Genomic DNA, 23,672 nt, shown 5'->3' on the forward strand with positions numbered 1-23,672 from the left:
CTATTTTGTTATGAATAACTCTTTGAAAAAGAAAACCCACAATAATCCCCTTTCCAACACACCTTTTGTTTTGAAACCCTCCAAATCTGACACCCATATTTGATTTATTGGCTCAAGAATAACAGGGAAAATGTGAGCAGTAAACTCTGACCTAACATTCTCTACGGCTACTGCTGGAGAAAGTGCTGTTACGCATAATTTGTTCTTTCCTGACCTTTTCTTTTCTTTTTTTTTGGTTGTTGCTGTTTAGAAATGCAAAAATATTTATCAGCACTTTTTGCTGGCTATTATAAATAATAGAAAGTTGTGTGAAAATTAGAACATAATGAAGACAAATTTTAGAGTGGTGTCTGCTGCAGGTTTTGGGTGTGTTCACTGATTGCCTCCTACTTAAGAGAGCAGCTGGAAAATCCAAGTCCTTTCCCAACATGTCAAAACCAACTTTTTCAAAGGATGCAGTAGCTGTGCCAAAGCACCTTGCCTGTTTGTAAGCAAATGCATACTATTGGGACTATCTCTGCCTGGGCCAGCATTCTTGCATGCAGCTGACTGTATTAAATCAATTTGATGAATTACTATATAATTTTTAATTTTTCTACAGGCAGGTCCCTGCTATTTCTTGCCTGCACAAGATTAAATGGGCTTTTACGTTACATACCCTGTTAAAAGACTTCAATTGTCTGGAATGAGTCTGTGTGTGCAATGACTGGTCCTGGAAGGGTCTGGGGATTTGGGATTATTGTCAGGCTTCTTACACAGAGATAGCAGAGAAACAAGGTGTGTGAAAGCCATGTTAGCATCCGTGATGGAGGATACATCATGCCTGAATAAGTGGCATAGGTGGCATCCTTCTTGTCTCTTTATAGGAGCTGACTTGTTTTGGATTTTGGGGTGGTTTTCCTGATGTTAAAACATATTCTTTAAGTGAGGTGGCTGCCAAGAAAACATGTGGAGAATAGATTAGATTAACCCTAGATGGACTGACTTGATGGGCCAGAGAAAGCTGGATGGCATCAGGATATCCCTGTGGCTGATGAGGCATATGTCGTCTTAGGTTTGTGAGCCTCAGGATACGTGTGCTTTGGAGCACCTGCACTGTGGCGTAACAATGCTACAACTTATTCAGCCTTTCTCCATGACAGAACTGTGTGTGGCTGAATAATGTGGGCCAGGGACTGAAAGCAGCTAGGTACTAGATACAGGTGTTGGGAATGCACAATGCCAAGAGAGATGTTTTAATCCAGATATATCCTCACAAAATATACTCTTTTTACATCCTCTGGGAGTCTCTTGATGCTGTTCTATCAGTAGGCTCTGTTAGAAGTTGTAAGGATATAAGAATTTTACTTTTTCCGTCCAGTCTAAGGTGTAGTATCAATGTTTGTTGTGGCTGTTAGCAGTAGTTTGTACATGTATTACTCCTCTGGCCAGATTCAGATCCTATTTATGTAGCTATAAAACTGCTGAATTGTTTCATCTGTGACAGAGGTTTCAGTCTCTCTGGCTGTTTTGGTTCTGTTTGGGATTTTTTTGCTTTTTTTGTTTAAACACTTTCCTTGCTGAGAGGGGAGAGCTCTACGGGAAGTGATCCAGGAAGCTTTTAAAATAGTCTTTTAGTGTGTTTTTGGTTTATTTTAACTCTTGCTCAAGCTTTTAAATATGCGAATTGCCTCTGTGAATTCTCATCTGAGTGCCTATGAAACCTGCCAGCCAAGCCTAAATCTTGCAGGAGGTGTGGCCAGCCACATTTGTGTTCTCAGAGCTCTCTGGCACAGATACCTGGTACACCTGTGTCTTCTGCTAGTTCAGTACTGTCACAATATCATGCCTGTTTCTCTGGTACCTCCTGTTTTTCCCAAGGTTATCTTCTATAAATAGAATCTGCTCCAGCTTTTCACTCTCCCACACCTATCTTAAGGAGAATAATTACCAATGAGATGCTTTTAATAATGCTGAAAGAAGGGTGATCCATTCTTCTGTACTCTTTGAGGCTTTTTTCTGACATGAAATAAATGCACAAATTGCTTAGCAATTGACTTTGGTGACAAATGTAAAGTGAGTAGGTTTTGAAATAGTTAAGCTTAAGTATTTAAACACTTGATAAACCATGGGTTATCCAAAGAATAAAATTGGAATTGTCTGCAGAATTCCATGCAAAGGTCTCAATCTGTGTATAAAATCTAGTCATTTTCTTAACTGTTGTTAAACTGGTGGAGGTTACTGTGGTATCTAGTGTTCACCTGTCCAGAAACCAAAACTATGCTCAACCCAGGCCAGCAGAGATGCTTTGGATGATGTAGCTACCTGTTAGCAGTATGTGATACAGCAGCCAGAATACATAAATATCTAGAGCATTCATAAACCAGAAAAACTTCTCTAAAATGAAAAAAAACCCAAAAAACCCAAACCAAAAAAAACCAACTAAATGAAAGCACATAAGGGTTTGAAGTGATGATGCTGACCTTACTGCCCTTTAAAATATGCCTGCAGTAGCCCAAAGCTTAATGTCATATGAACCAAGAGAAATCAAAAAGAAGCTGTCTTTATAGGCTACATGATGAGCTGGTGAGCAACTACTCAGATCGCAGGGTGCTCTGTGTGCAGGACGTACCTACAGACAGAAATGCTGTGTAAAGGAATCTGCTGGCACACTGATACAGTTTAATTTTCCAGCATGTATTTAGTGGAAGGATAAGAATCTACTACAGCTCTTTAACATCACCCTTGTCGTGATCACCTCATGATAAAACATTAATTTCTCCAGTGTAAATAAAAGCATAGCACATTTCCCAAATAATCTCTTAAAGTAAAAACAGACTGGTGCATAAGAGTAAACAAAGTCAGAACAACTGGTCAACCAGAGCTCAGAATGAAATGGGAGCAGTGGTACTTTTTCAGGTTTTGTAGCCACCTCTTTGCTGGACTTTGACAATAATTTATTACCACTAATACTGTACTTTGTGAACTTATACAGTGCTTTATGAAATAAGACATGTTTCCTATTTTAAAGGTCTTATCATCTTGTGGGCTGATAAGGGGTGCAGATCTTCCCTTGGATGTTCATAAATAACATTAGCACTAAGAGTTTTATTAGTGCTGGGTCCTTTCAAGCCTGTGGCTCTTCCTTTTTCTTAACAACACTTCCCTTGTCAAGTGCCAAAATAAGGATTTTTGACACCTTGATCTTCCAGACTGGAACGGTGTGTGCATTCTTCTGTTCTGCTTGTAGTGAAAGAGCAAAATGCAGAGTCCCAGTGCAGTGGCTGTTGCTCTGCACGGGTTTAATCCATCGCGTTTGCTTGCCTCTCCGAGACTACAAATCTGGAGTCTGGGTGATGGCAGCAGAGAGCAAGCTTGGAGGGGTGTGTGTGTGTGTAAGTGCGCGCGTGTTTTAAATAAACAAACAATGGAACAGCAACTTCAACAAATTGTGAGTGGTGCTAATTTGTTACAGTGCTGTCTTGCCTTCTGGCAGTGTTGATTTAGGAGAAGCTGAGCAGACTAGAATGGATGTGGGGAGCCGCTGGTACTTTTGCTCTGGGGTGGGTATATGGTTCAGTATAAAATGCTTCTAGGGGTCCTATCCTGAGGAGCTTTCAGATTACAGGGTAAAGCATGTGCACAGGCTGCCAATCCTCTTTTCAAAACCAAATCTTGGGCAAAAGTACCTTCCTCTCTGCCTTGCTCTTTCTTCCCCTTCCACTTTTTTAAAAATGGAGAGATGTTTTTGAATCATCACAAGAGCCTATAATTTGTGTGTTTTGAGGACTGCCAGAAAATCCTTAACCCTGACAAGAATAGTGTATAGGGAAGGAAAGGAAGAAGAACCTGTGCTTTGGATTGTAGCAAAGTTTTCAACACTCCCTGACCTTGCTGGGCTGCCTCTGGTGCCTGAGGCTGTAATCCCCAAAGCTGAGAAACTGACAGAGAAGGCTGGCCAAATGCACAGGAGAGATCTGCGGGCCTGGACCACTGTTGGGCTATGCTGCAGGATAAGGATGTCAGGATGGAAGCCTTGCTGGGAAGAGGTGGACTTTGGAATCGTATGTAAAGTGATCTCCTTGCAGCCTGTGAGCTGAGCATAAAGGAAGTGAAGTCTCAAGTGAAGAAGACAGAGGAATAAAACAGTCAAAATGAGAAGTAGTGGTTGATGAGAGGCAGCTGAGGAAACAAAGAATTTTGAAAATGAGTAAACCCTGCTTTCCCCTTAGATTATCTTCAGCTTGGATAGTTTTAGATGCAATGCAGACAGTTTGCAAAACTTTGAGTCTGTTAGGCCTTCTGCTTTTACAAGCAATAGTGGCTTTCTGGCATCTTCTCATTTGCCAGGCTCAGAGCTGCAGAAACTATTTTTGGTGGTTGCAAAGAACCAAATTAAGGGTTCAGGGTGATCAGTTAAGAATTTGATTTGATTTGATGAGGGATGTTTGGCAGGTAGTACAGTCTTGATACTGCCAGGACCAAACTTCTCTTAAACAGAAGTTTGCTTGAATAAGCTTCACTTCAGTGAAGTCAGAGACAAAGATTTCCCTGAGAATACAGGGCTGAGTGCATGGTCAGTTCTTGGGGGGGGTGGGGTGGAGAAAATGGTGGATAAAGGGCAAAAGGTGCTGTATTTAAGGCATTGTTTATTTATGTTGAGAGCTGTTGCTGCTGCATCTGTAGGTACAGGTGAGATAAAGGGATGAGATTTGGTCTTGTAGAAGAAAATGAGACAGAAAAATTTGTTTCTGTGCCCACTGGTATCTGGCATGCAGTGAGAGAGATGACACTTTGGTCCAAGGCTGTTACTACCATGTCCTTCCAGCACCCTTCAGCATGGAGCTCAGTATTAACTATTGCAGCAAGCTCATGATATTAGCAGCATTCTGTATGCAGACACTCCTGTGGAGACTGCTGCTCTCTGCAGAAAAGTTTGCTGAGTCCACACAAGAAACAAAAATAAGCAGGCAGATTGGGAGGATCTTTATCAAACCTCTCTCATTTCTCCCAGTTCTCTGAGGCCTTGTTTGCTCTAACAAGTGCTGTAACCAAGGGTCTGAGTCACAGTCGCTGGCGGATTTAACGCTCACAGCTGCTGGACTCATCCCTGTCCTGGAGATCCCTCCCCAGATGCAGGGACATTTGAAAGGGCCATGCATTTGCTCCAGTATTGCTGTGTTTCACAACGCAGTTATCAGCTTGTACCTGTGTACTCAGAGCCCTAAAGCAGTGCTGCAACTGGGAGGGTGCTATAAGACAGTCCCAGCTGGAAAAGGATCATGATGTTCCTTTTTCTCTGATGTTCCTTCTCCACCGTGCTGCGTGCTCTCACCCCCTGAGCAATGCTCAGCATGAAGCTGCCACCCTGTGCACCCCCTGCCAACTGTGGCCTACCATACTGAAGGACAGGGCCCAAGCTTTTAGGACCAGAAGCATCTTCTCGTTTGGTGTAACTCATAGGGTTGTTGATCTTGCCTAACACTCTCTAGGATTAGCTGGGAGGTAGCCACAATCCTTTAGTCATGTCCTACATTCTTGCACTGTAAAGGGACAAATCTGTACATCGAGGCGGAAAGGTAGCTGGGAAACAGGAAATTTGTGTACCAAAGGGGCCTTAACTGGTGGATGGGTAGAGGGTGTCCTTCCTCCTGTGTGGGCTGAGCTACTCTGCTGAACATGTGGTATTTTAGTGCAATAACAAGTCATTAGATTAGCATGGGATATCAGAGCTGCCTTTACTACTTGCAATGCAGATACGGTTGGAACTGAGCTTGCTCAGTTGTTGAAGGGCTGCAGAAGAGCCCAACATCAATTGCTGCTCACTGGCTTCTGAGGCTTTATTTGTTCTGTGCCACTACTGTGTTCCTGAGATCAACTGTGCTCTGCAGATATGCAGGAATTTTTAGTGCCTGGCTCTGCTCGACAAGATCTGCAATGTCCGTGCCTCTCTTCTCCTCCCACTAAAAGGTTTAGGTAGTCTTATGCTCCTTCATGTCAGCACTGAAAATAAATGTATAATATAAGAGGGCTCTGTGCTTAGGAATTGGCAGGAAGCTTCATTTCTGACTGCAGTGCGATGTTCTAACGGTAGGAAACACCTTTGTTTTAAGCAGTTCTCTGCTAATCTCTGCCCTAGAGGGGAAATAAAACTATGGAGAACTGCTTCTTGCTTCACAGTAGCAAAATTGCTGTAATCTGGGTGTAAATCTGCATTTGAGCTGCTGTCCAAGAAATACCTTTATAGAGCATTCAGCCTTCCTGAAGCTGAGTGTTGCTGAGTGTTTAGCAGAGCCCTGATGCTGGCAGATGCAGCCAGTAGTATGTTGCTCATATGCAGTCCTAGAGTGTGTGATCTCTTGGAGAGGGGGAAGCTCCAAATCCCTGGGGATCTGGCCCATTACGCTTAAAGCTGCACACTATTTAAATGTGGGTTGGCCTGTTCATGCTGGCAGTGGTCTGTTCAGGCTAGTTCAGCAAATGCTCTTGGCTCAGCATACCCAGGTCAGTAAGCAAACACTTGCTTACATTTCATTTCTTCATTGTATTGACAAGATTTAAAAATCTTCAGTCTATAGCAGTCAAAACAGGGCGATCTGAATACAAAAGACCTATTAGTTCAGTGTGAAAGGGATTTAGTTACAGAACTGTGGGGGTAAGAATGCAGGTGGGAATGATGGGAACACTGTCCTAGGCCTGAGCCCAGCAGATGACCAGGAAGAACGAACTATCTCCTTACATTCAGTGCTCTTTTCATGAAGACCTTTATATTTACTAGGCCAGTGTCCTCCTTTGTGTTCTCCCTCATCCAACTACGTTAATTATTCTAAGTCTTTTTCATTTGGCCTTTTATCTTTTAAGGTTAAAATGATAATATTTTTCTAACTTTTAATGTAAGATTTCTATGTCTGGCAGCACAGCTGGAGATATGCAGCCATCAATGCAGCAAAAGCTATGCACAAGTTTCTTCACTTGTGAGGGTCTTAAAACCTGGTTGAAATCCCTGTAAGGCTGTAGGTTTAGTCTGTTCTGGGGTGGGGTTTTTTGTGGTGTTTTGGGTTTTGGGTGGGTTTTTTTTGTTTGGTTTTGTGGTGGTTTTTTTTTCCACTGAGGCAGCATCACCACTTGTAGAGAAGGTCTTATGCTTAGCATCTACCCTTGTACTATCTTCCTTGATAATCCCGCCGGATCTGATCACACGAACTCTGGAGGAAGGAGGATAGGCACTGCAGAGTGTACCCTAGGTTTGACAAGCTGAGTGCCTTTCCCTGACATTCAAAAGATATTGTTGCTTTTTCCTTCGGGCAGGGAAGGGTGGAATTACAGATCTTAAGTTCTGTGACTCTTGTACTAGCTGCAGTTCACCCTGAATCAACTTGATCTTCAATCTCCAGGAACCTAGATTAAATTATCAGTGAAGCATCATTATAAATAGGAGAGGGTATACAGTATTTTCTTTTCCCATCTTGCACCACAGGTAACAAAAGGCAAAGGGCCCAGCCTTTTTACTTGATGCCGTAACACCTCTAAGAAGAGCTGGATTTCAAAGGCTTGGGAAGGGGGACAGAGGATTAGCATTTAAGTGTTTCTTCTATTGCCTGTGCTGTGTGGGGAATGAGATCGTGAAGCTCTGGCACCAGGCTTTTCTCCTCATAGAGGCATTTCCAAATGGTGATATTTAGTTGCCTGAATTTCTGGGCCGAAGGAAGCTGGTGCAGTCATCCTGGGATCTGCTGTTCTTGGATATGTATGGACTGGTTCGAACCTCAGTGCTGTTGGAGTCCTGAATGGAGGTGGTCAGAGAGAATCATCAAGAAACTTGCAGAGGCCTTCTGCTCTGTTTCCGTCGCAGTTCAGCAGCTCCGGGGAGATGGGTGGAGGGGAGGTTGTTCTAGTAGTTACATATTTAAGGCAGGTGGCCGTTTTAAAATGTACGTTTCAATTTTGATTGCAGTTTTTTAATTGCATTTAACAGCGTCCCTGCTGGTTCTCCATTCTGCATCTGTGCAGCCACGTTCTATTGATGGCCTGTTGTGATTTCAATGGAACATCATGGGATGTACCTGGCACGTCGGGCAGCACTGGATGGAGGTGCCTTTAGCCCAATGTACCTGGCATGGTAAGCGGCAACCAAGTGGTTAATCTGCATTCTACTGCTCATAGTCTCAGCTTGTATAGCAAGGTGTTCCTGCTTTGCTGCAGCCTTGCACTACCTGGAAATCACTTTGCTCTCCTGATGTTAGTGCTTTCAGGCACCCAGGGCCCCTACCCTTTTCACCCATGAAGATTCCCCTTCCCTGGGCAGTTTGCCATGCAGTAGAGAAGGACCTAGCTATGTCAGGCCCTCCTTGTTATTCTAGAACAGGAAGGAGAAGGGATTGGGAAATCATCTCATTCTTTTTCTTCTCTCCTTTTTGGGCCAGGAGCTGGTAAGCAGTTGAGCATGTATTGCCCATGTACCTAACATCCAAACGTTGCCGCACAGAGGTACCGAACAGGTGCTTGTGTCCATAAGCAAAGCTATGCTGTTTCTGCGGGAGTCCTGCAAGAGCTGCTTCAGGGAGCTGGGAGGGCAGTTCTGCCTGGCACTAATTGGAATGTAACAAACTAAACAAGGGCCACTTTAAGTTTGCTGATGTGGTAGCCTCTGCGAAATGATCCTCCATCCACCTCCTTTCCATGTCCACACCTGCAACATCAGCTGCACATCCTGCTCTGTCCTGCATGTTGCTTTCTCTCCCTTCCCCAGCTCTGCAGACCTCTCCCCAAGTAACCTGATATGTTGGTCTTACCTATTTTGAAGTGAGAGATATTCCTGTGAGAAAAACAAGGGCGATGCATCCTGTTTTCTACTTGAGCCCACCTCACAGAGCTTTTACTGCTCCACTGCCAATGATGAAAACGCATGTACTTGCCTCTTCTGAGTTCTGCTGTCTGCCTGCTCACAGGGGCTGGGGCACCACTTGGGCTAAAGCAGTTCCTGCATTCCTCCCTATGCCTCTGCTGCTCTGGAATTTGAATACCTTTAAAAGGCACGGGCTAATGACCTGCCAACTGCAGCTCCTGGGGGGAAGGTTAGTGGCCATGAAAGCCCACTTCACTGATGCTTTGGGAAAGTCCTGGAAATAGGTTCTGTTGGGATGCAAGGAGAGGAAGATCAGATGAGCCAGTGAGCAACAGGAAAGCTCTCTTCCCGGTGAGGTTGTCAAGTGCTCTAAAAAAGTTAGTTTATCTGAAACTGAGGGGTGCAGAAGTCATCTGTGTCAGTTTCACCCAGAACCAGTAGCAGCTGGACACAGCATTTTTAATGTCAGAAGTAAATTGGTGGGGAAGAGCAATGTAGGAAACTAAATAATTTTGTCTTGTTCTTCCTTACGCTCACTGCTGCAGTGTCTGCTTGGTGCAGCTCAACTGCTTGGGAAGGTGGAGAAATAAGTAAAGCAGGCCACTATCTTTTCCTAGGTGTATTAAAACATGTTAGGCTAACACTTTAACAGCATCTAATTTGATACATCACATCTAATCTGTTTGTTGGTTTTTATCTGCAGTACTGTTAGTTCACTGTTCAGGTGCTCGGTGTCTAGCCTTCTCATCCATCCACAAATCCTCTACGTGAAATGAGTGATTCCTTAGATCTGTTTTTGATTGATTCTTTGCTTCACTGGTGTTGCTTCTTAAAAGGTAAACAATATTCATATGCTGCAATCTATAACTCAGAGATGAAATCAAATAGCATCTCCTGCCAGAGGTTGCTAAGATAGCACATTTAGTAGAATTCATTCAGCAATTATGTTGAGGAAGAGATTTAGTGACATTACAGAACTGATTCTTTTTAGTGAATATGTAGATTTTATACTATTTAAAAGGGGTGAAGGGATTCCTCTTCTCCTGTACTTTGGCAATCTAATTTTCTGTGATATCCAGAGTCTTTGTGGAAATTGAGAAAAAACTTCATTTTTTCTGCTTTGTAGTGAGAGTAGCACAGCTCCTGCAGCAGTCTGTGTGTTCTGCACAATCTTCACAGTGTGCCCCAGGCTGGCACAGCAGCTAACTGTTAGCCAGCTCCTTGGGCAATACTGCTTATGAAGATGCTATTGGCTTTTAGCTTGCAAAGCTTTGTTTGATGTGTGGCATCTGCTTGCAGCATCACTGTATTCTGTGATTTGTGCCCTGTATTTTTCATGTCTTTGCATGCGCTGTGTCTTGGTGTCATGGATATGGTGGAGGTAGCAGAGAGCTTCAGTCTTGCTTCATTCCCTGCTTGCACAGGAATGTTTAAGCAGGTTCACTGCTCTAAAAACTATGTCTTGAATGACTAGGAAGTAACTGAATCTGAAAAAAGATTTGTCCAAGCCCTTCTGTTATTCTGTTTTAAATGCAAAGGAGTTAAATTTTGCACACCAAATTCAATGATAAAAGACTGTGACCCTATTGAGACATCTACATATTCTTGAGGTCTGGGGTTTGTTGTTGTTTGTGTTTGTTTTTTTTTTTAATTAGAAATGCATCTGAGCCTTTTCTGAGCCAGGGCTCCTCTGAACTGGGAATATGTTTCTTCTCTTTTTGCAGAAAACAGAAAATGAAGGGTTCTTACAAATTATACTGAGATACAAGAAATATAAACCACTGTGATTTTTCAGAGCTTTTGGGGGCTTTTGTTGTTGTTATTGCTGCTCATGATGCTATCCAAATGTTTAGGGTTTGTTAGAGCCAGCCTCTGCAAACTAAAGGATAGCAAAGCCTTGTAAGGCAGCATCTACCACTTGTTTGGGAAGATGTGCTAACTTTTATACTGGACTTAATCTCATAGTTCGTCTTTGGTCCCATGCTTTCAGCTAGAAATGAGATCTTAGGAATGTTATAGATTAAGGAATAATGCCTGCTTCTCTTTTGCTAACAAGATTTCCAACACTCCCCTCTTCCCTCACCTCTGAAATGCATCACTGCTAAAGAAGGGTTTGTAACTGGTCAGCTCTGGATAATACCTGCAATGGATTTATTTTTGTTCAGGACTGCACAAGATAAACAAACCAGGTTGATGCTATAAAGCTTTTGTCAACAAAGGTACGTCAGTCAAAGGTGTGTTCTCTGACCCATGGTGCTGTCCTGGTAAAAGCCCTCTGTGGGCAGTTCTGGCAGAATTTTAAACATGGGGCTCTAAACCTGGCTGAAAGTTTTGCTGCCTACATTTTGTTGGGGTTGCTAAATCCATGTTAAGACTTCAGCTAACAAATTCAAATTTGATAGGCAGCGTTATAGTGCTTAAACCTGACCACTGCTTTTAAATTCTACTAAAGGTAATAACCTACACCTCATACTTAAATCCTATTGAATGTGAATACTTCTGTAAAATTTGACATATGAGATAAATAGAGGTAATTTAAATAACTTGTACTATGCTAATTTTTATGCTGCAGAACATACTGAGGTTTTAATAACAACATTATCTTCCTCATGAATGCCAGTAAAAAGCAAAACTATAATTCTACCTCTGTTTCCAGGGCTTTCCCTGCAGGCTCATTACCTGGTTTCAATATCACTTAAGGTAGAAAGAAGAAAAAAAAAAAAGTAAAAACAAAACAAAAAAGTAAAAATCTAAAAATATTTCCTATTGATAGCTGCTGCAAACCTTGACTCTTTGCAAAGGCTTAGACAAACACATATACAGAGATTTCTAGACCTCTGCCTCAAGTGCCACATGAATGGGAAATAAGCTTGCTTTTACTTTAGTAACATACTTTTTTAGTCTGTTTAGGCAAAAAAAATATTGGCTGTGCTGTTTCCTTTCCTTTCCCATATTTGTCCTTTATGGAACACTTAAAAACATATCCAGAGATTTTGCAGGTTATGCATGGAAAAGCACCATTATGTTTGTAGTGAAAATAGTGTAGTAGTAGTCTGCTTCTTGCTATTCTTGAGCAGGATGTATTATATATATAGATGCTGTGTTATGTTGCAAGCCATGTTTTTGTCCTCTCCTATCAATATATCTCGGTGACCCAGAAGTAAGTGCTTTTACTGGCCTGGCTAGATAAAAGTGGGTATTTGGTGCCTCTGTGCTGTTGCTTCTTCCTCTTAATCAGCAATTCTGGAAGCAAGCCACTAGAACCAGACACATTGCCTGTGTGCTGCAACTCTGATGTAACTAATTACAGCAAAACTTGTTTTTAAAGTGCTCAACACTGTTCAGTGGTGGTAATCCCTGTCTCTTACCATGTTTTTGTGATGCTGAAGGGTGAGTTTCTATGACAGAAAGACTATAGATCGAGAAGAAATAACTGGCTAGCACCATGGCAAACCTGTATTCCCTCCTTCTGGTTGCCACCCTTTCTAAAGCCAGTCACCTCTGGGAACAATACTCATGTGCACAAAGGCACAGTGGTGAAACCACTGTCATCTTGGGTTCCCATCCATTGCTGAAACAATACAGAACAGAAAAATCAGAGCAGCCATTTTAGCTGTGGGTCAAGGTGACGAGCCACTGAGATCTGTGTGGATGCTTAATTAGGTGTTGGAGCACTGAATGGGGGTCACAAAATTCTACCAAATGCATAACAAAGTACCATGCTGACTAGCTAACCAAGTGAAGAAATGTGTCCTGTAGAAGAAGGGAGGCACTTGCCTGGCAGATCTGTTGGTAGAAGTATTATGTATGAGGCTAGTCAGGCAGCAAAATTGCAAGAAAAATTGCATTCATTTGCTTCTTGATAGCTTTTTTCATAAAGCAAAATCTTTTTGTTGTGCAGAAATGGATGATGTAAGTTCACTACCTTTCTGCCAAATTTAATCTATTTATCACCAATTAGTGAGAATCAGGTCTGAGGGAGGCTATTTTTAATATTGACAGTATCACTCCTTATTTCTTTTTCTTGTGTACACATACTTGACACAGAGGGAAGATAATGCAGTCTAATGCTTCATCATCAGAAATTTGATGGGACAGAACGTTGTAATGGGACTCACAAGCAATAAAAACGTTAACTGATGATGATTTTAAGAGAAAACTTAAGCTCTTCATTTCTATGACCTTATGGCCTGCTCCTTCTTCAAAAAGAGAAATCTCTCAATAATACGATGAAGTGGGAAAGGAAGTAAGGAAGTGGAAGGGCTAAAGGTGACTGTTACATGTTTGGTATGTAATTTCAAATTTGAACATTAGAAACTATTTTAAACCAACTTCAACAGATAAATGCCCATTACAAGTAATAGTTGGCACTTTCAAACAAAAAACTCAAGAAAAAAAGTTTAAAAGTTGATCTTGTATTCCTGAATGTAGCCCCAGATTTAAATTCTGGTCTTTATGTATTGCATCTACCAAACCTTCAATTGCAATTAGTTCTGATATGCCTCAAACTAGGTATTTCCTACAATCCATGCTACTGGAAAGCCAATATAAATATCTAAACTAAAATAAGTCATGAATACTGGTTTTGAAATACATGAACTACAAAGAGGTAACCACAATCTTCCTTTCTTCCTAGTACTTCAGGGTAGAGAGACAGTGACTTGAGACAGATTACCTGAGTCTATTAGTTTTAAAAAAATTCCTTCAAAACTAAAGAATTAATTTAAGAAAACAGTTTCAGATTGGTGAAGACATTTGGTGGCATTTAGCTAGCTCAACATCCTGAATTTCAGCCAGTTCAGGGTTGATTCTAGCCCTTCATGTCAATGGATTGGGACAGCGACATTGCCAAGGGGGTGGTTTGTAAAGCAGCCTTTCCTACTCTTAAGGAGATTTCCCGTTCACACCTCAGTGTGATCAATTCAATTTCAATGGATTTAGTTGCTACGTGTAATTTTCTCAACCCCAGAGCAGCTGGGCGTTATAACATTTCAACATGTAAGAGCCAAGAAACAAAACTACATGTTAAAGCAGGGAAGATGCAGCTTATGCTAATTATTTTACATGCTCAGATATGCAAATGGAAGTGAAGTAGATGCTTCTTTATTCTTCCTTTTTTTTTTTTTCTTGCTCTTCATCCTCCCTTTCAGACTTATGTCAGGAGAGGGAAACAGCTTTCCCCTGTGCCTAACTATTTTTTTCCTGCTGGTAACTTCTGAATAGTATTTCCAGGCAAACTATGATTGCTTTTATAAAAAGATACTTACAAATCTGATTTTTGAAAGGCTGGAATCAAATCTTAGCATGAGGAATACTTCTAGAAGACTGTATTCCAAGCAGGATCACAGCTTGCAGGGTTGAATGTACGCAGAGCTCCTTAGTCAGCGTCAAGCCTAATACAGACTGCACTGTGTACAGCCAGTCTATTAAATATAGACTTGTTCAAGTGGAAACAGCAGGTTCACACCTCTCGTCCTCCTGTTTTGCAGGTGGTAAGGTGAAGGTGAAAGGAAGAGAAGGTGGAGATGGAACTGCCAAATCATGCCAAACAACTGCTACTGCAGCTGAACCAGCAACGAGCCAAAGGTTTCCTCTGTGATGTTATCATCGTGGTAGAAAATGCCCTGTTTCGTGCCCATAAGAACATCCTGGCAGCCAGCAGCATGTATTTCAAATCCCTTGTCCTGCATGACAACCTGATTAACTTAGACACGGACATGGTGAACCCCACCGTGTTCCGGCAGATCTTGGACTTTATTTATACTGGTAAGCTCTTAACGACTGACCAGCCCGGTGAACAGAACTTTAATGCTCTCCTCACCGCAGCAAGCTACCTCCAACTGCACGACCTGGCAGCTCTCTGTAGAAAGAAGCTGAAGCGGAATGGCAAGTCCTTTGCTGGCAAGGCCGGTGGCCTTGGTGTTGGGAGATCTGCCAGGAGTCAGAGACTTTCCACTGCTTCGGTCATCCAAGCTCGCTATTCAGGGTCAAACGAGGGGTTGAAGGGCTCACATTCAAAGGAGCTATCAAAGGGAAAGCTCTCTGATGACGAGGTCTTCATCAGCAGCTCCAACCAAGAGAACTGTCACTCCTTAAGCAGGGGAGCCAGTAAGAACGGCGGTGGGGGCAGCAGTGCAAATGGGAGCACCGGCGACCAGGAGCTAGGCCTCGACCTGTCCAAAAAAAGCCCGTCGCTCCCTGTTGCAGCCTCCCACGATGACACGCAGCACAGCGAAAGCCAGCATGGCTCTCCCCAATCTGCCTCAGCCCCCGCAGCCAACAGTGCCTCATCGTTCGACGAGTCTGGAGTCGGAGCCCCCCACAGCATGGCAGACAGCAGCGACCCCATGGAGATGGATCTGAGCGAAGAGTGCCACCACTCACTGACAGAGAGCAGCCAGCGCAAGGGCCTCCGCCACTCGTCCCGCAAGAAGGAGTGGATCAAGAAAGACAATGCCTTTGACCGAAAGGAGGGGGGCAAAGACAGGGACGAGGGTGAAGGGCTGCCCAATGGTATCCTGCTGGGGCCCTTGTCCAAGTCTGTGGAGCGGAGTCTGGCCGGGGCCTATGGCGCAGACCTACCCTACCCGTGTAAGGAGGAGGTGGAAAATGGTAAGGAGAACAGCGATGACAGCGGCCAGAGTGAGAGCGAGAGCGGCGGGCACACTAGTGCCAACTATGTCTACCGGCAGGAGGGGTTTGAGCCAGTGGCCTATGGTGACAACCTGTATGTCTGTATCCCCTGTGGCAAAGGTTTCCCCAGCTCTGAGCAGCTCAATGCCCATGTGGAGACGCACACTGAGGAAGACCTTTACATCAAGGAGGAAGGCACATACGGCGGCAAGGATGAAGCCGAGGATTTATCCAACCCCAACCAGTCCTACGGCACGGAGTCCCGGCCCTTCAAGTGTTCGGTGTGTGAGAAGAGCTACAAGGATCCAGCCACGCTGCGGCAGCATGAGAAGACTCATTGGCTGACGCGGCCCTTCCCTTGCAACATCTGTGGCAAGATGTTCACGCAGCGGGGCACCATGACACGGCACATGCGCAGCCACTTGGGGCTCAAGCCCTTTGCTTGCGAGGAATGCGGGATGCGCTTTACCCGGCAGTACCGACTGACAGAGCATATGCGTGTCCACTCAGGAGAAAAACCTTACGAATGTCAACTGTGTGGTGGGAAATTCACCCAGCAGCGCAATCTGATCAGCCACCTGCGAATGCATACCTCTCCCACATAAGCCAAAGACTCCAGAATGAGCTTCGAGCCCATCCGCAGTGATTTACCTTTCTGTAGACTTGCTGCTTAAAAAAAAAAAAAAGAAAAAAGAAAAAAACAAACAAAAAAGGGGGCAACTCCCCATACTCTGTTCAGTCATGGGAGGCCTAAACAAATGTAGCTTTAACATTTTAAAAAAAAAAAGTTCCTTTTTTCCCTTTTTTTTTAAAAAGAAAGGTCCACAGCCAAGCTGATGCATTTAGTCCAACTTTCCCTCCAAATCTTGGTGATCTGGCAAGAAATGCCACCTCTTTTTGTGCACATTGATGTCATTGCCATATTGATTATCTGGAGCAGGTAGGGGGACTGTGGGGAACTTTCAGCCCCTGCTGGCTCCTCCCTCCCTGCCTCTTTCTTTTGTGTTACTATCATGCTACTTGTCTCCTCTCTTGAAGCCAGATTAGTAGGGGCATTTCTTGCCATTAAAAAGAAAATAAAGTACACCTTTTCAGTGGCCTGAGTAGCTGTGAAATAACATAGCATTACATTCACAAGCCAGAAGCTCTGTCTGTGGACCATGTCACAGGGTTGGCAGCCCCCTCAGATACTGTGGGAAAGCCATAGCAGTGGTGGAACCCATCACCCTCCCCTGGGCTGGCGATGGTGGGGATAGCAGTCTACCTGGTGTGCACCAGCCCGAGTACTTCACTTAAAGGAATGGCGATGCCTTCCTCACCATCCCTCCCTGTTTTGGTTTTGATCTTTATCCTTGGCACACGTAACCACAAGCCACCTTTTCCACAAAACACACAAACCTCTTCTGCCTTACCCATGACTGAACAGGGACTGGATGCCCTGGGAATTTCTTTCAGTGAGCAGGGGGTCGTCTTTACTTTTCTAGTAGTTTCGTATGAATATTCTTTGCTTAGAGGTACTTGTTTTATTAAAGGAAAAACCATTGTAACGTTTATGTGAATGTTTGAACTGGAAGGTCTGAGGTTAATTCTAGGGTGGGTGGGTGGGGAGGGGGTTTGATGTAGGCTGGACTTGCTACAAGTTCCTTAGGTACTTTTTTATTATTTTTTATTTTATTTTTTGTGTGTGTGTATGTTTTTAGCTTTCCTCCCTCACTAAAGAGTGAGTCTGTGTGGACAGACTTGTTACCTTTGCTACCTCTTGAATTCATGAGAACAATAAGATGGTTAGTGAAAGATTAGGCATTCTTTTTCTCTTATTGTAAGTAATTAAATGTATAAAAGTAGAAGCTAAATTAAAGTTAAGGGATTTTTACCACCCCGTCCTTCCATTAAAAGTCAGCTAGAGAAATGTTAAAGCAAAGCTTGGCCAAAGACAAAGCAAAAAATACACTGAGCCAGAGGCTGTGCTGGCAGCTTGGACTGGCTCATTCGCAGTCTCTTGGCTGTTTGTAGTCACTTTTAGATAAAAGAAGAAAACGTCTCTGAGCTTTTTGGGCCCTTTCCAGCTTTGTTTATTAAATCTGGATACTATGGGGAGGGGAAAATGTCCCCCTCATCTTCCGCTCCCCCAGCACATCTGGGTCAGTCTGTAAACACCTGGCAGGACAGAGGGTGAGGGCATAGCAGCCTATAATTTACTAGAATCCAGAGTGCAATAAGGTGGGGGAGAGGAGGAAAAAGAAAACCAAAGTGTTTCATATCCTCCCTTTTAGACAATTTAACACACGCACACAAAAAAAAAAAAAGAAAAATGAAAAGAAAAAGAAACAAAATGTTCTTGCAACATCTGCATAAGACATCACAGCCAACAGCTGCTATTGGTTTAGGAGAGAAGACAGAGAACTTAGCCCACCAATTCTTGGCCCCCTTGACTTTGTTGGCGTGACCTTGTGGAAAGCTATGGCTTATTTCAAGCCTCCCGTGACTGTGGTGGTAAAAATTCACAGCCAGTAGAATCATCCCTTCTGAATTGAGTAAGGTTTACACTTGTGTTTTTTAATTTTTTTTGTTTGTTTGTTTTGTTTTTTCCACTCAAACCAGTATAGTCTTGATGCGTAAGGTTTACCAAACCTCACATTTTGTCTTTTTTAAAAAAACAAAACCAATTTTTTAAAGTTTTGACCAAAAAGAAAAAAGAAAAAAAAAAAAAAAGAAGAAAGTGAGCATGTTTGACTAAAACAAAGAAATATAAGCTTCATTTTCTATTGGGGTTTTTTTGTTTGTTTTGTTTGGGTTTTGTTGTTTTTTTGTGGTTTTTATTTTTTGTTTGTTTTTGTTTAGGTAGACTAGTCCATGAGAAGTTTTTGGGTCAATTGAATGAACTGAGGAAACTGGAATCCAGGCTCCAAGCAATAGACAACCCAAAGGCGCTGAGCCTTGGCCTGGTGTCATGTACAGGGAACACGCTCGCCCCTCTCGCCCACCGCGCTCCTGCGCGCTTCTCCCAGTGCCATTGTCTGCTTGCTCCCGGATGCTGTGGAGCTTGAGAGGAGAGCATGGATTTTCATTTTTTTTCTCATTGTGCTGAGATGCGCTGTTTTCTTTTGGGGGTTAGGTGGGGTTTTAGTATCTTTAGCACTTCCACATTTTGAATATATTTTGAATTCTTCTCTCCTTGATTCCTTGCCAAACCCCCCAAGAACATCCCCAAAATAGTCTTTGGGGAGGACAGGGAAGGCCTTGCCATCTACTTTTTTTTCTCAGAGCAAGTCTCAGCAGGGCCCAGGGACAGCTGTGCAAGATTGGTTCCCAGGTACTTTCACCCTGCCTTTATCTTCCCTCCAGCCATCCTGAAGCTGAGCTGAATCCCATGCTGGCTTAGGCTGAGGCCAGAGCAGGCTCCCCTTGCTGCCGGCTGGCTAAGAACCCATCACGTCCAGATTTTCAAAACAATTTTTATCTCCCTTAGTGAGAAGGGCATGGCCAGGGATGAGCCCTGTCCCCCGGTGTGGGTTTTCCCCAATTCACTTGTGGCCCTGCAGTTTGCCTAGAGGGGTCTGCCACCGTTGCGGCACATGGCCAGTGACAGGGGTGGCAGGCGGGTGTCCCTGCAGCACCCACCCCTTGGGACAGCAGCTCGAGCTGTGACCTACCGAGCCAAGCCACAGAGCAGCCAAAGGCGTGAGGAAGCAGTGAGCTCCTCAGCAGGCAGATAACCTGTTCCCCCTCACTTAACTCCATCTTTACAAGCATGTGTGTGGGTGATGTAGCCTCTGCCCTCCCCAGGCCCCCTCTTCATTTGTTTCTTAAGCCTTGGGAATCATATTCAAGTTTCACAACCCAATGCTATTTTAAAAAAAATTTTTTTGGAGCATCTTTTTTTTTTTACTTTATCCCCTCCCCAGCACTTAAACAATACGACATAAAGTCTGTGTACAGCAAGAGTATTGTACAAAAGAAAATTTTGTTCTTTTTTCAAGTAGCTGTGTAAAGTTGTGTTCCATAGATTGAGTATAAACAACATTTTCCAAATTGTGACAGTAATAATGAATAACTAATAATACTCAAAACTTCAGGGACTGTTTCAGGCCTGCTTGGGGCCTAAACACTCAACTGCATTTGTACGACATAGTATTGTATCAAACATTTTTCTGTATTTTAATGAGAAAGCAAAACACTAGTTTCATATTTAAGATTTTAAGAGTTTTAGGGTGGGGGGGAGGGAGCTGCATTTTTGTTTTTTTTATTTTATTTTAATTTTTTTTTAAATACACAAAGAGCCTCAAGAGGAATAAAACAATTTAAAAACAAACAAAAAAACAAAAAGAAAAAAAAAAGAGGCCAGGCAGCTTAAGTATATGCTTTAGTCACTTAGTTCCAGAATGTTTTCGGAATAACAGGAGAAAAAAGATAAAATAGCAAAAGTTGTATAAAAGAATAAAGAAGCTCATACCCAAATTCACAAAACTATTTTTTAAACCAAAGCACATTTGAATGAGTATGGAACCTCACTTGGCTCAGAAAAGTACTAATATATTTATCTCATTGTTTACATAAACTTTTACAGTTTCAGACCTCAACAGATCTAGGGGCCAGTCAAAATTAATCTTTGCTTTTTCCATTGGTTTGTCTCTGAAGGCTGCACAGTGTTCCCCAGCTTGCAAGGGGAGGTCTGTGTCCCAGCCTGCATTCCAGCACTGCTCGGGGAGGGCGAGGAGAGGGAGGGCAATTAGAAATATGGCTCGTAGGTATTTTTTTTTTTTGTCTTCAACTCATGAGAGATGTTGCTGGGAGTGAGACCCAGGCACTATTGTGGAGGCATTCCAGCCTACCTCTTCCTCAGAGGAGTCTGAGGGTACCAAGAGCGTAAAGAGAGATGCAAGAAGCTCTAGAGATAGAGAAGGATGTTGTCATAAGATGGTGGGAGCTGCTGTACCCGGCACATCTCCTTAATGTTAGCCATGGGGAGCTGGGCTGAGCTGTTTTCCAATCCTTTACTGCAAAACCTCCAAAAACAAATTTCTGGCAAAAAACCCAAAAACCCAGCTCTGTGCATTTGGGGGAGTTGGCAGAAGCCACAAAGATCACAGAAGACACCAAAGAGCTATTGACATGCAGCTTCTGTGAGGCTTTGAGGCTGCTGACGTGGAAGAGTACGCACAACTCTGAACCGCCCCTCTGTGCTGGGCAGGGGCTGTGGCAGAGGTGGCTGATCTCCCTGCGGTGACTTGGGTAGCTTTAATGGTCTGGCACAAGGACGAGAGCTCGGGCACCCAGCTGCTTCCTGCTCAGAGTCGTGCTGGGGCCTGAGCTGCCTGTTCGGACCATCTGAGCCACCTTTTAATTAAACAGCTGGATTGATTCACTCCAGACCTTACAGTCAGGCGCAAAGAGCCCAACCAAAACTCCTAAGGTTTTTTAGGTGGAAACCTAAGCTTGATTTGCATGTTAAACAGTTTAAAAGTGACCAATGATCATGGTTTGCTGAAATACTGCTGAAGCCAAAAAAAAAAAAAAAAAAAAAAAGTTTTTAAAAAAAGCTCCCCATCATTAGTCTTGATCCTTTGTAGCTTTTACCTTCTACACCAAAGCCACCTCAAACATTTGAGGGGGGGCTGATGGAAAATGAAATATTAATTTTGCCTGGTCTTAATATCTAACAAAGATGGTGCAAACACTATTTGACAGTGTTGTTTTTGTATCAATATGTATGTGCAGTAATGAATGTATTTATTTCTCAGATTCTGTATGCACAGTTTTGCAATGTAATTCAGAAAGTTGCAAACACAAAGATGTGTCCGCAGGGTCTTCTCTACAGGATTTCAAAAAAATGAAAAAAATATATTAAAAAAAAAAGAATCTCAGAGACTCTCAGCATAGCCATAAACCATAACCTGTGAAGACAATACAAAGACTGGACTTTTGTAGCTTTGCATAGAAGAGGAATTTATGTTTTGCTGTATTTAAATGTTTCCATTTACAGTGTCACTCTTTTAAGATTCCTGTTTTGGTTTTTGTTTTTTTTTCCTCTCTCATGTGTGTGGAAAGCATTGTTTTCAAGCAGTGCAGGTTCAAAGTCTGGGTTAGCAGTATTTTACCGTGTCACTTCAGTTCTGAAAAGCAGGAGTATGGGTCTTGACCAGGGAAACATCCAGTGCACTCAGTGAAACAAAATGAATTCTGAGATGACTGCTGGCAAAATCTGGAGAAGGTAAAAGTCATCTGAGGAAAGGCTGTGTGCTTCCAATTGTGGCTTGTGACTGAGACAAGCTCCTTTACTGAAGCCCCCCCCCCATCCCTCACTTGCTGTTTACTGTGATAGTAATAAGGATCTCAAAAGTGGGGAGTCGATGCCTAAGACAGCTAGAGGAAGCTTCGTGCCAAACCCAACAGCCTCTGTGCCATCTTGTTATGGGCCTTGCAAACTATACTGAAGCATCGGATTCCCTATAGCGTAAGATGGTTAAGAGTCCCCAGGAAAAGCCGTACTTCACAAAGCCTCTTGGTCCCACTATTGGTGGAATCAGTAGTTATGGATCTGCTCCACCCTTAAAAATTATCATGAAGGATGTTTGTTGATTTCTGGATATTTGCCAAATTCAGAAACTTTTCCAATCAGCTGTGGTGGAGTTAAGGGAAAAGCAAATGAAAAACAGAGAGACAAAACCTCCCTACACTTTAAATGGGTTGATAGCAAATGTCTAGCTCTGCCAGAAAGTGGAAATACTCATCACTGAGATGGCATGTTTGAATAAACATCTGTTTGAGCAAGAGTTTAAAATCTAAATTAGCTCTGAACTGTAATTCTGGAATAATTAAATAAGAGTTCTAGCATTTTTTTCTTAGTTTTTGTTTAAACTTAAGGATTTGCTCAACATCAGCAAAGTCTCTCTATTTATTGTAAAACCTTTTCTTTTCATAAGCTTACTCTTGCACTCCAGAACTGGCCATATTCTTTAAAAAATAAAAATTGGGGTTTGCTTTCAGTAGCTCAAAGTAGCTTGTTGCAATGTTTAAGTCCCATGGTACTTTACTGCCCTGATTTTAGTGTAGGAGGCAAGCAGTAGCTGATTCTCAGTCCCTTTCCACTCGTATTTTGCATTTTTTTTCAGAGTAGGGTTAGAAATTTCACCTTTGATGATTTCCCATTAGACTCACTAAATGTGCTGCTTTCCTATAAAAAGAAAAGATTTGGGATCCCTTGCGAGGCAGTTCCAGCTCTGCTGTAAGGCTCCTAGCTGGACCTCCTAGTCAGGAAAGCTTCTTTGTTTCAGCCGTGGTTCATCTCTGTGCCACAACAGAATTGCTATTTATTTTAACTAACTGGACTCAAAACTACCGGAACATAAGTTTAGAGCTAGTTTTTTCAATTCAGTTGTCTCCTATCACCATCCTCCTCTTCCCCTTCTTCTCCCATTTTCCTAAGCCTTTTGAAGCCCACTGTTGAACACAGGTATTAGTGGATCAGTGTTTTCTGAACAGAGCAGGCCCTGCAGGATGCAGTAGGGAAGGTCTAAATCGAAATACTTCACGCTATACTTGTTGGCAGTTAGGGGATACACTTCATAGGCTTGCTCTCCCTAAGGAGTGGGATGTTTTTTAAACTTTCTCATTCAAAAGTTATCAATTGAAGCACCTAGCACAACTATTGCTCTAACTTCCACTGGAGTTTTGACCAGCTGGGGATTACTTTTCTATGAGGAGAGGACCTTGTTCTGGCTGGCTGGATGTTTCCCCCTATTTTATTTTATATTTTAATTACAACTGAAAAAGGGATGTTGCATCTCTGTCCTTTATTTTTATTTTTATTTTTTTAGTTTTAAGCCTTAACTATCAGTCAGTCTAGGAGCCCTGGATGTTTCCTGGGGAGGGGGAGAGGAGGGAAAGGCAAGGGAAAGGCCGACATTCCTGCTGCAATGTTCTGTTCATTTCCTTCAAGAGCTTGAATTCAGGTCAGAGCCACATATAGTTGTGGCTTCAACTCAAGTGTCATATAAAAAGATACAGAAATTATATGATCTCAGCATTCAGAAATTTGCAGTCTTAATGTACAGTGATGAAAAACTGTTATTTTATGATCTTTTCATTAAAAGCTTGATTGAAAAATTACATCTTTTGCTCTAGAATTCACCCAGTCCCTATAGCTCACTCTCTCCATGTTCTCTCCTCCCTTATTAATCCTTGCCCAGGGATCCAAACCAGCTACTTCACAAAG

General features: G+C 42.8%; 1 protein-coding gene across 4 annotated transcripts in view; it reads left to right on the top strand.

The window, feature by feature from the left end:
- The window catches only part of HIC2 (HIC ZBTB transcriptional repressor 2), a 75,762-nt gene extending 58,718 nt beyond the window's left edge, over positions 1-17,044 (top strand). For 2 of the 4 annotated variants that reach the window (XM_055795497.1, XM_055795498.1), the window contains one exon: positions 14,314-17,044. In XM_055795497.1, coding sequence (XP_055651472.1) covers positions 14,350-16,062 — 1,713 coding nt within the window. In that variant the 5' untranslated portion in view covers positions 14,314-14,349 and the 3' untranslated portion in view covers positions 16,063-17,044. Of the gene's footprint in view, positions 1-7,954; positions 8,099-9,527; positions 9,661-14,313 lie in introns of all 4 variants that reach the window. The other 2 variants (XM_055795495.1, XM_055795494.1) reach the window with 2 other exon arrangements.
- Positions 17,045-23,672: the final 6,628 nt, after the last annotated feature.

This window comes from Falco peregrinus, chromosome 2 (genome assembly GCF_023634155.1).
Source record: "Falco peregrinus isolate bFalPer1 chromosome 2, bFalPer1.pri, whole genome shotgun sequence".
NCBI lineage: Eukaryota > Metazoa > Chordata > Aves > Falconiformes > Falconidae > Falco > Falco peregrinus.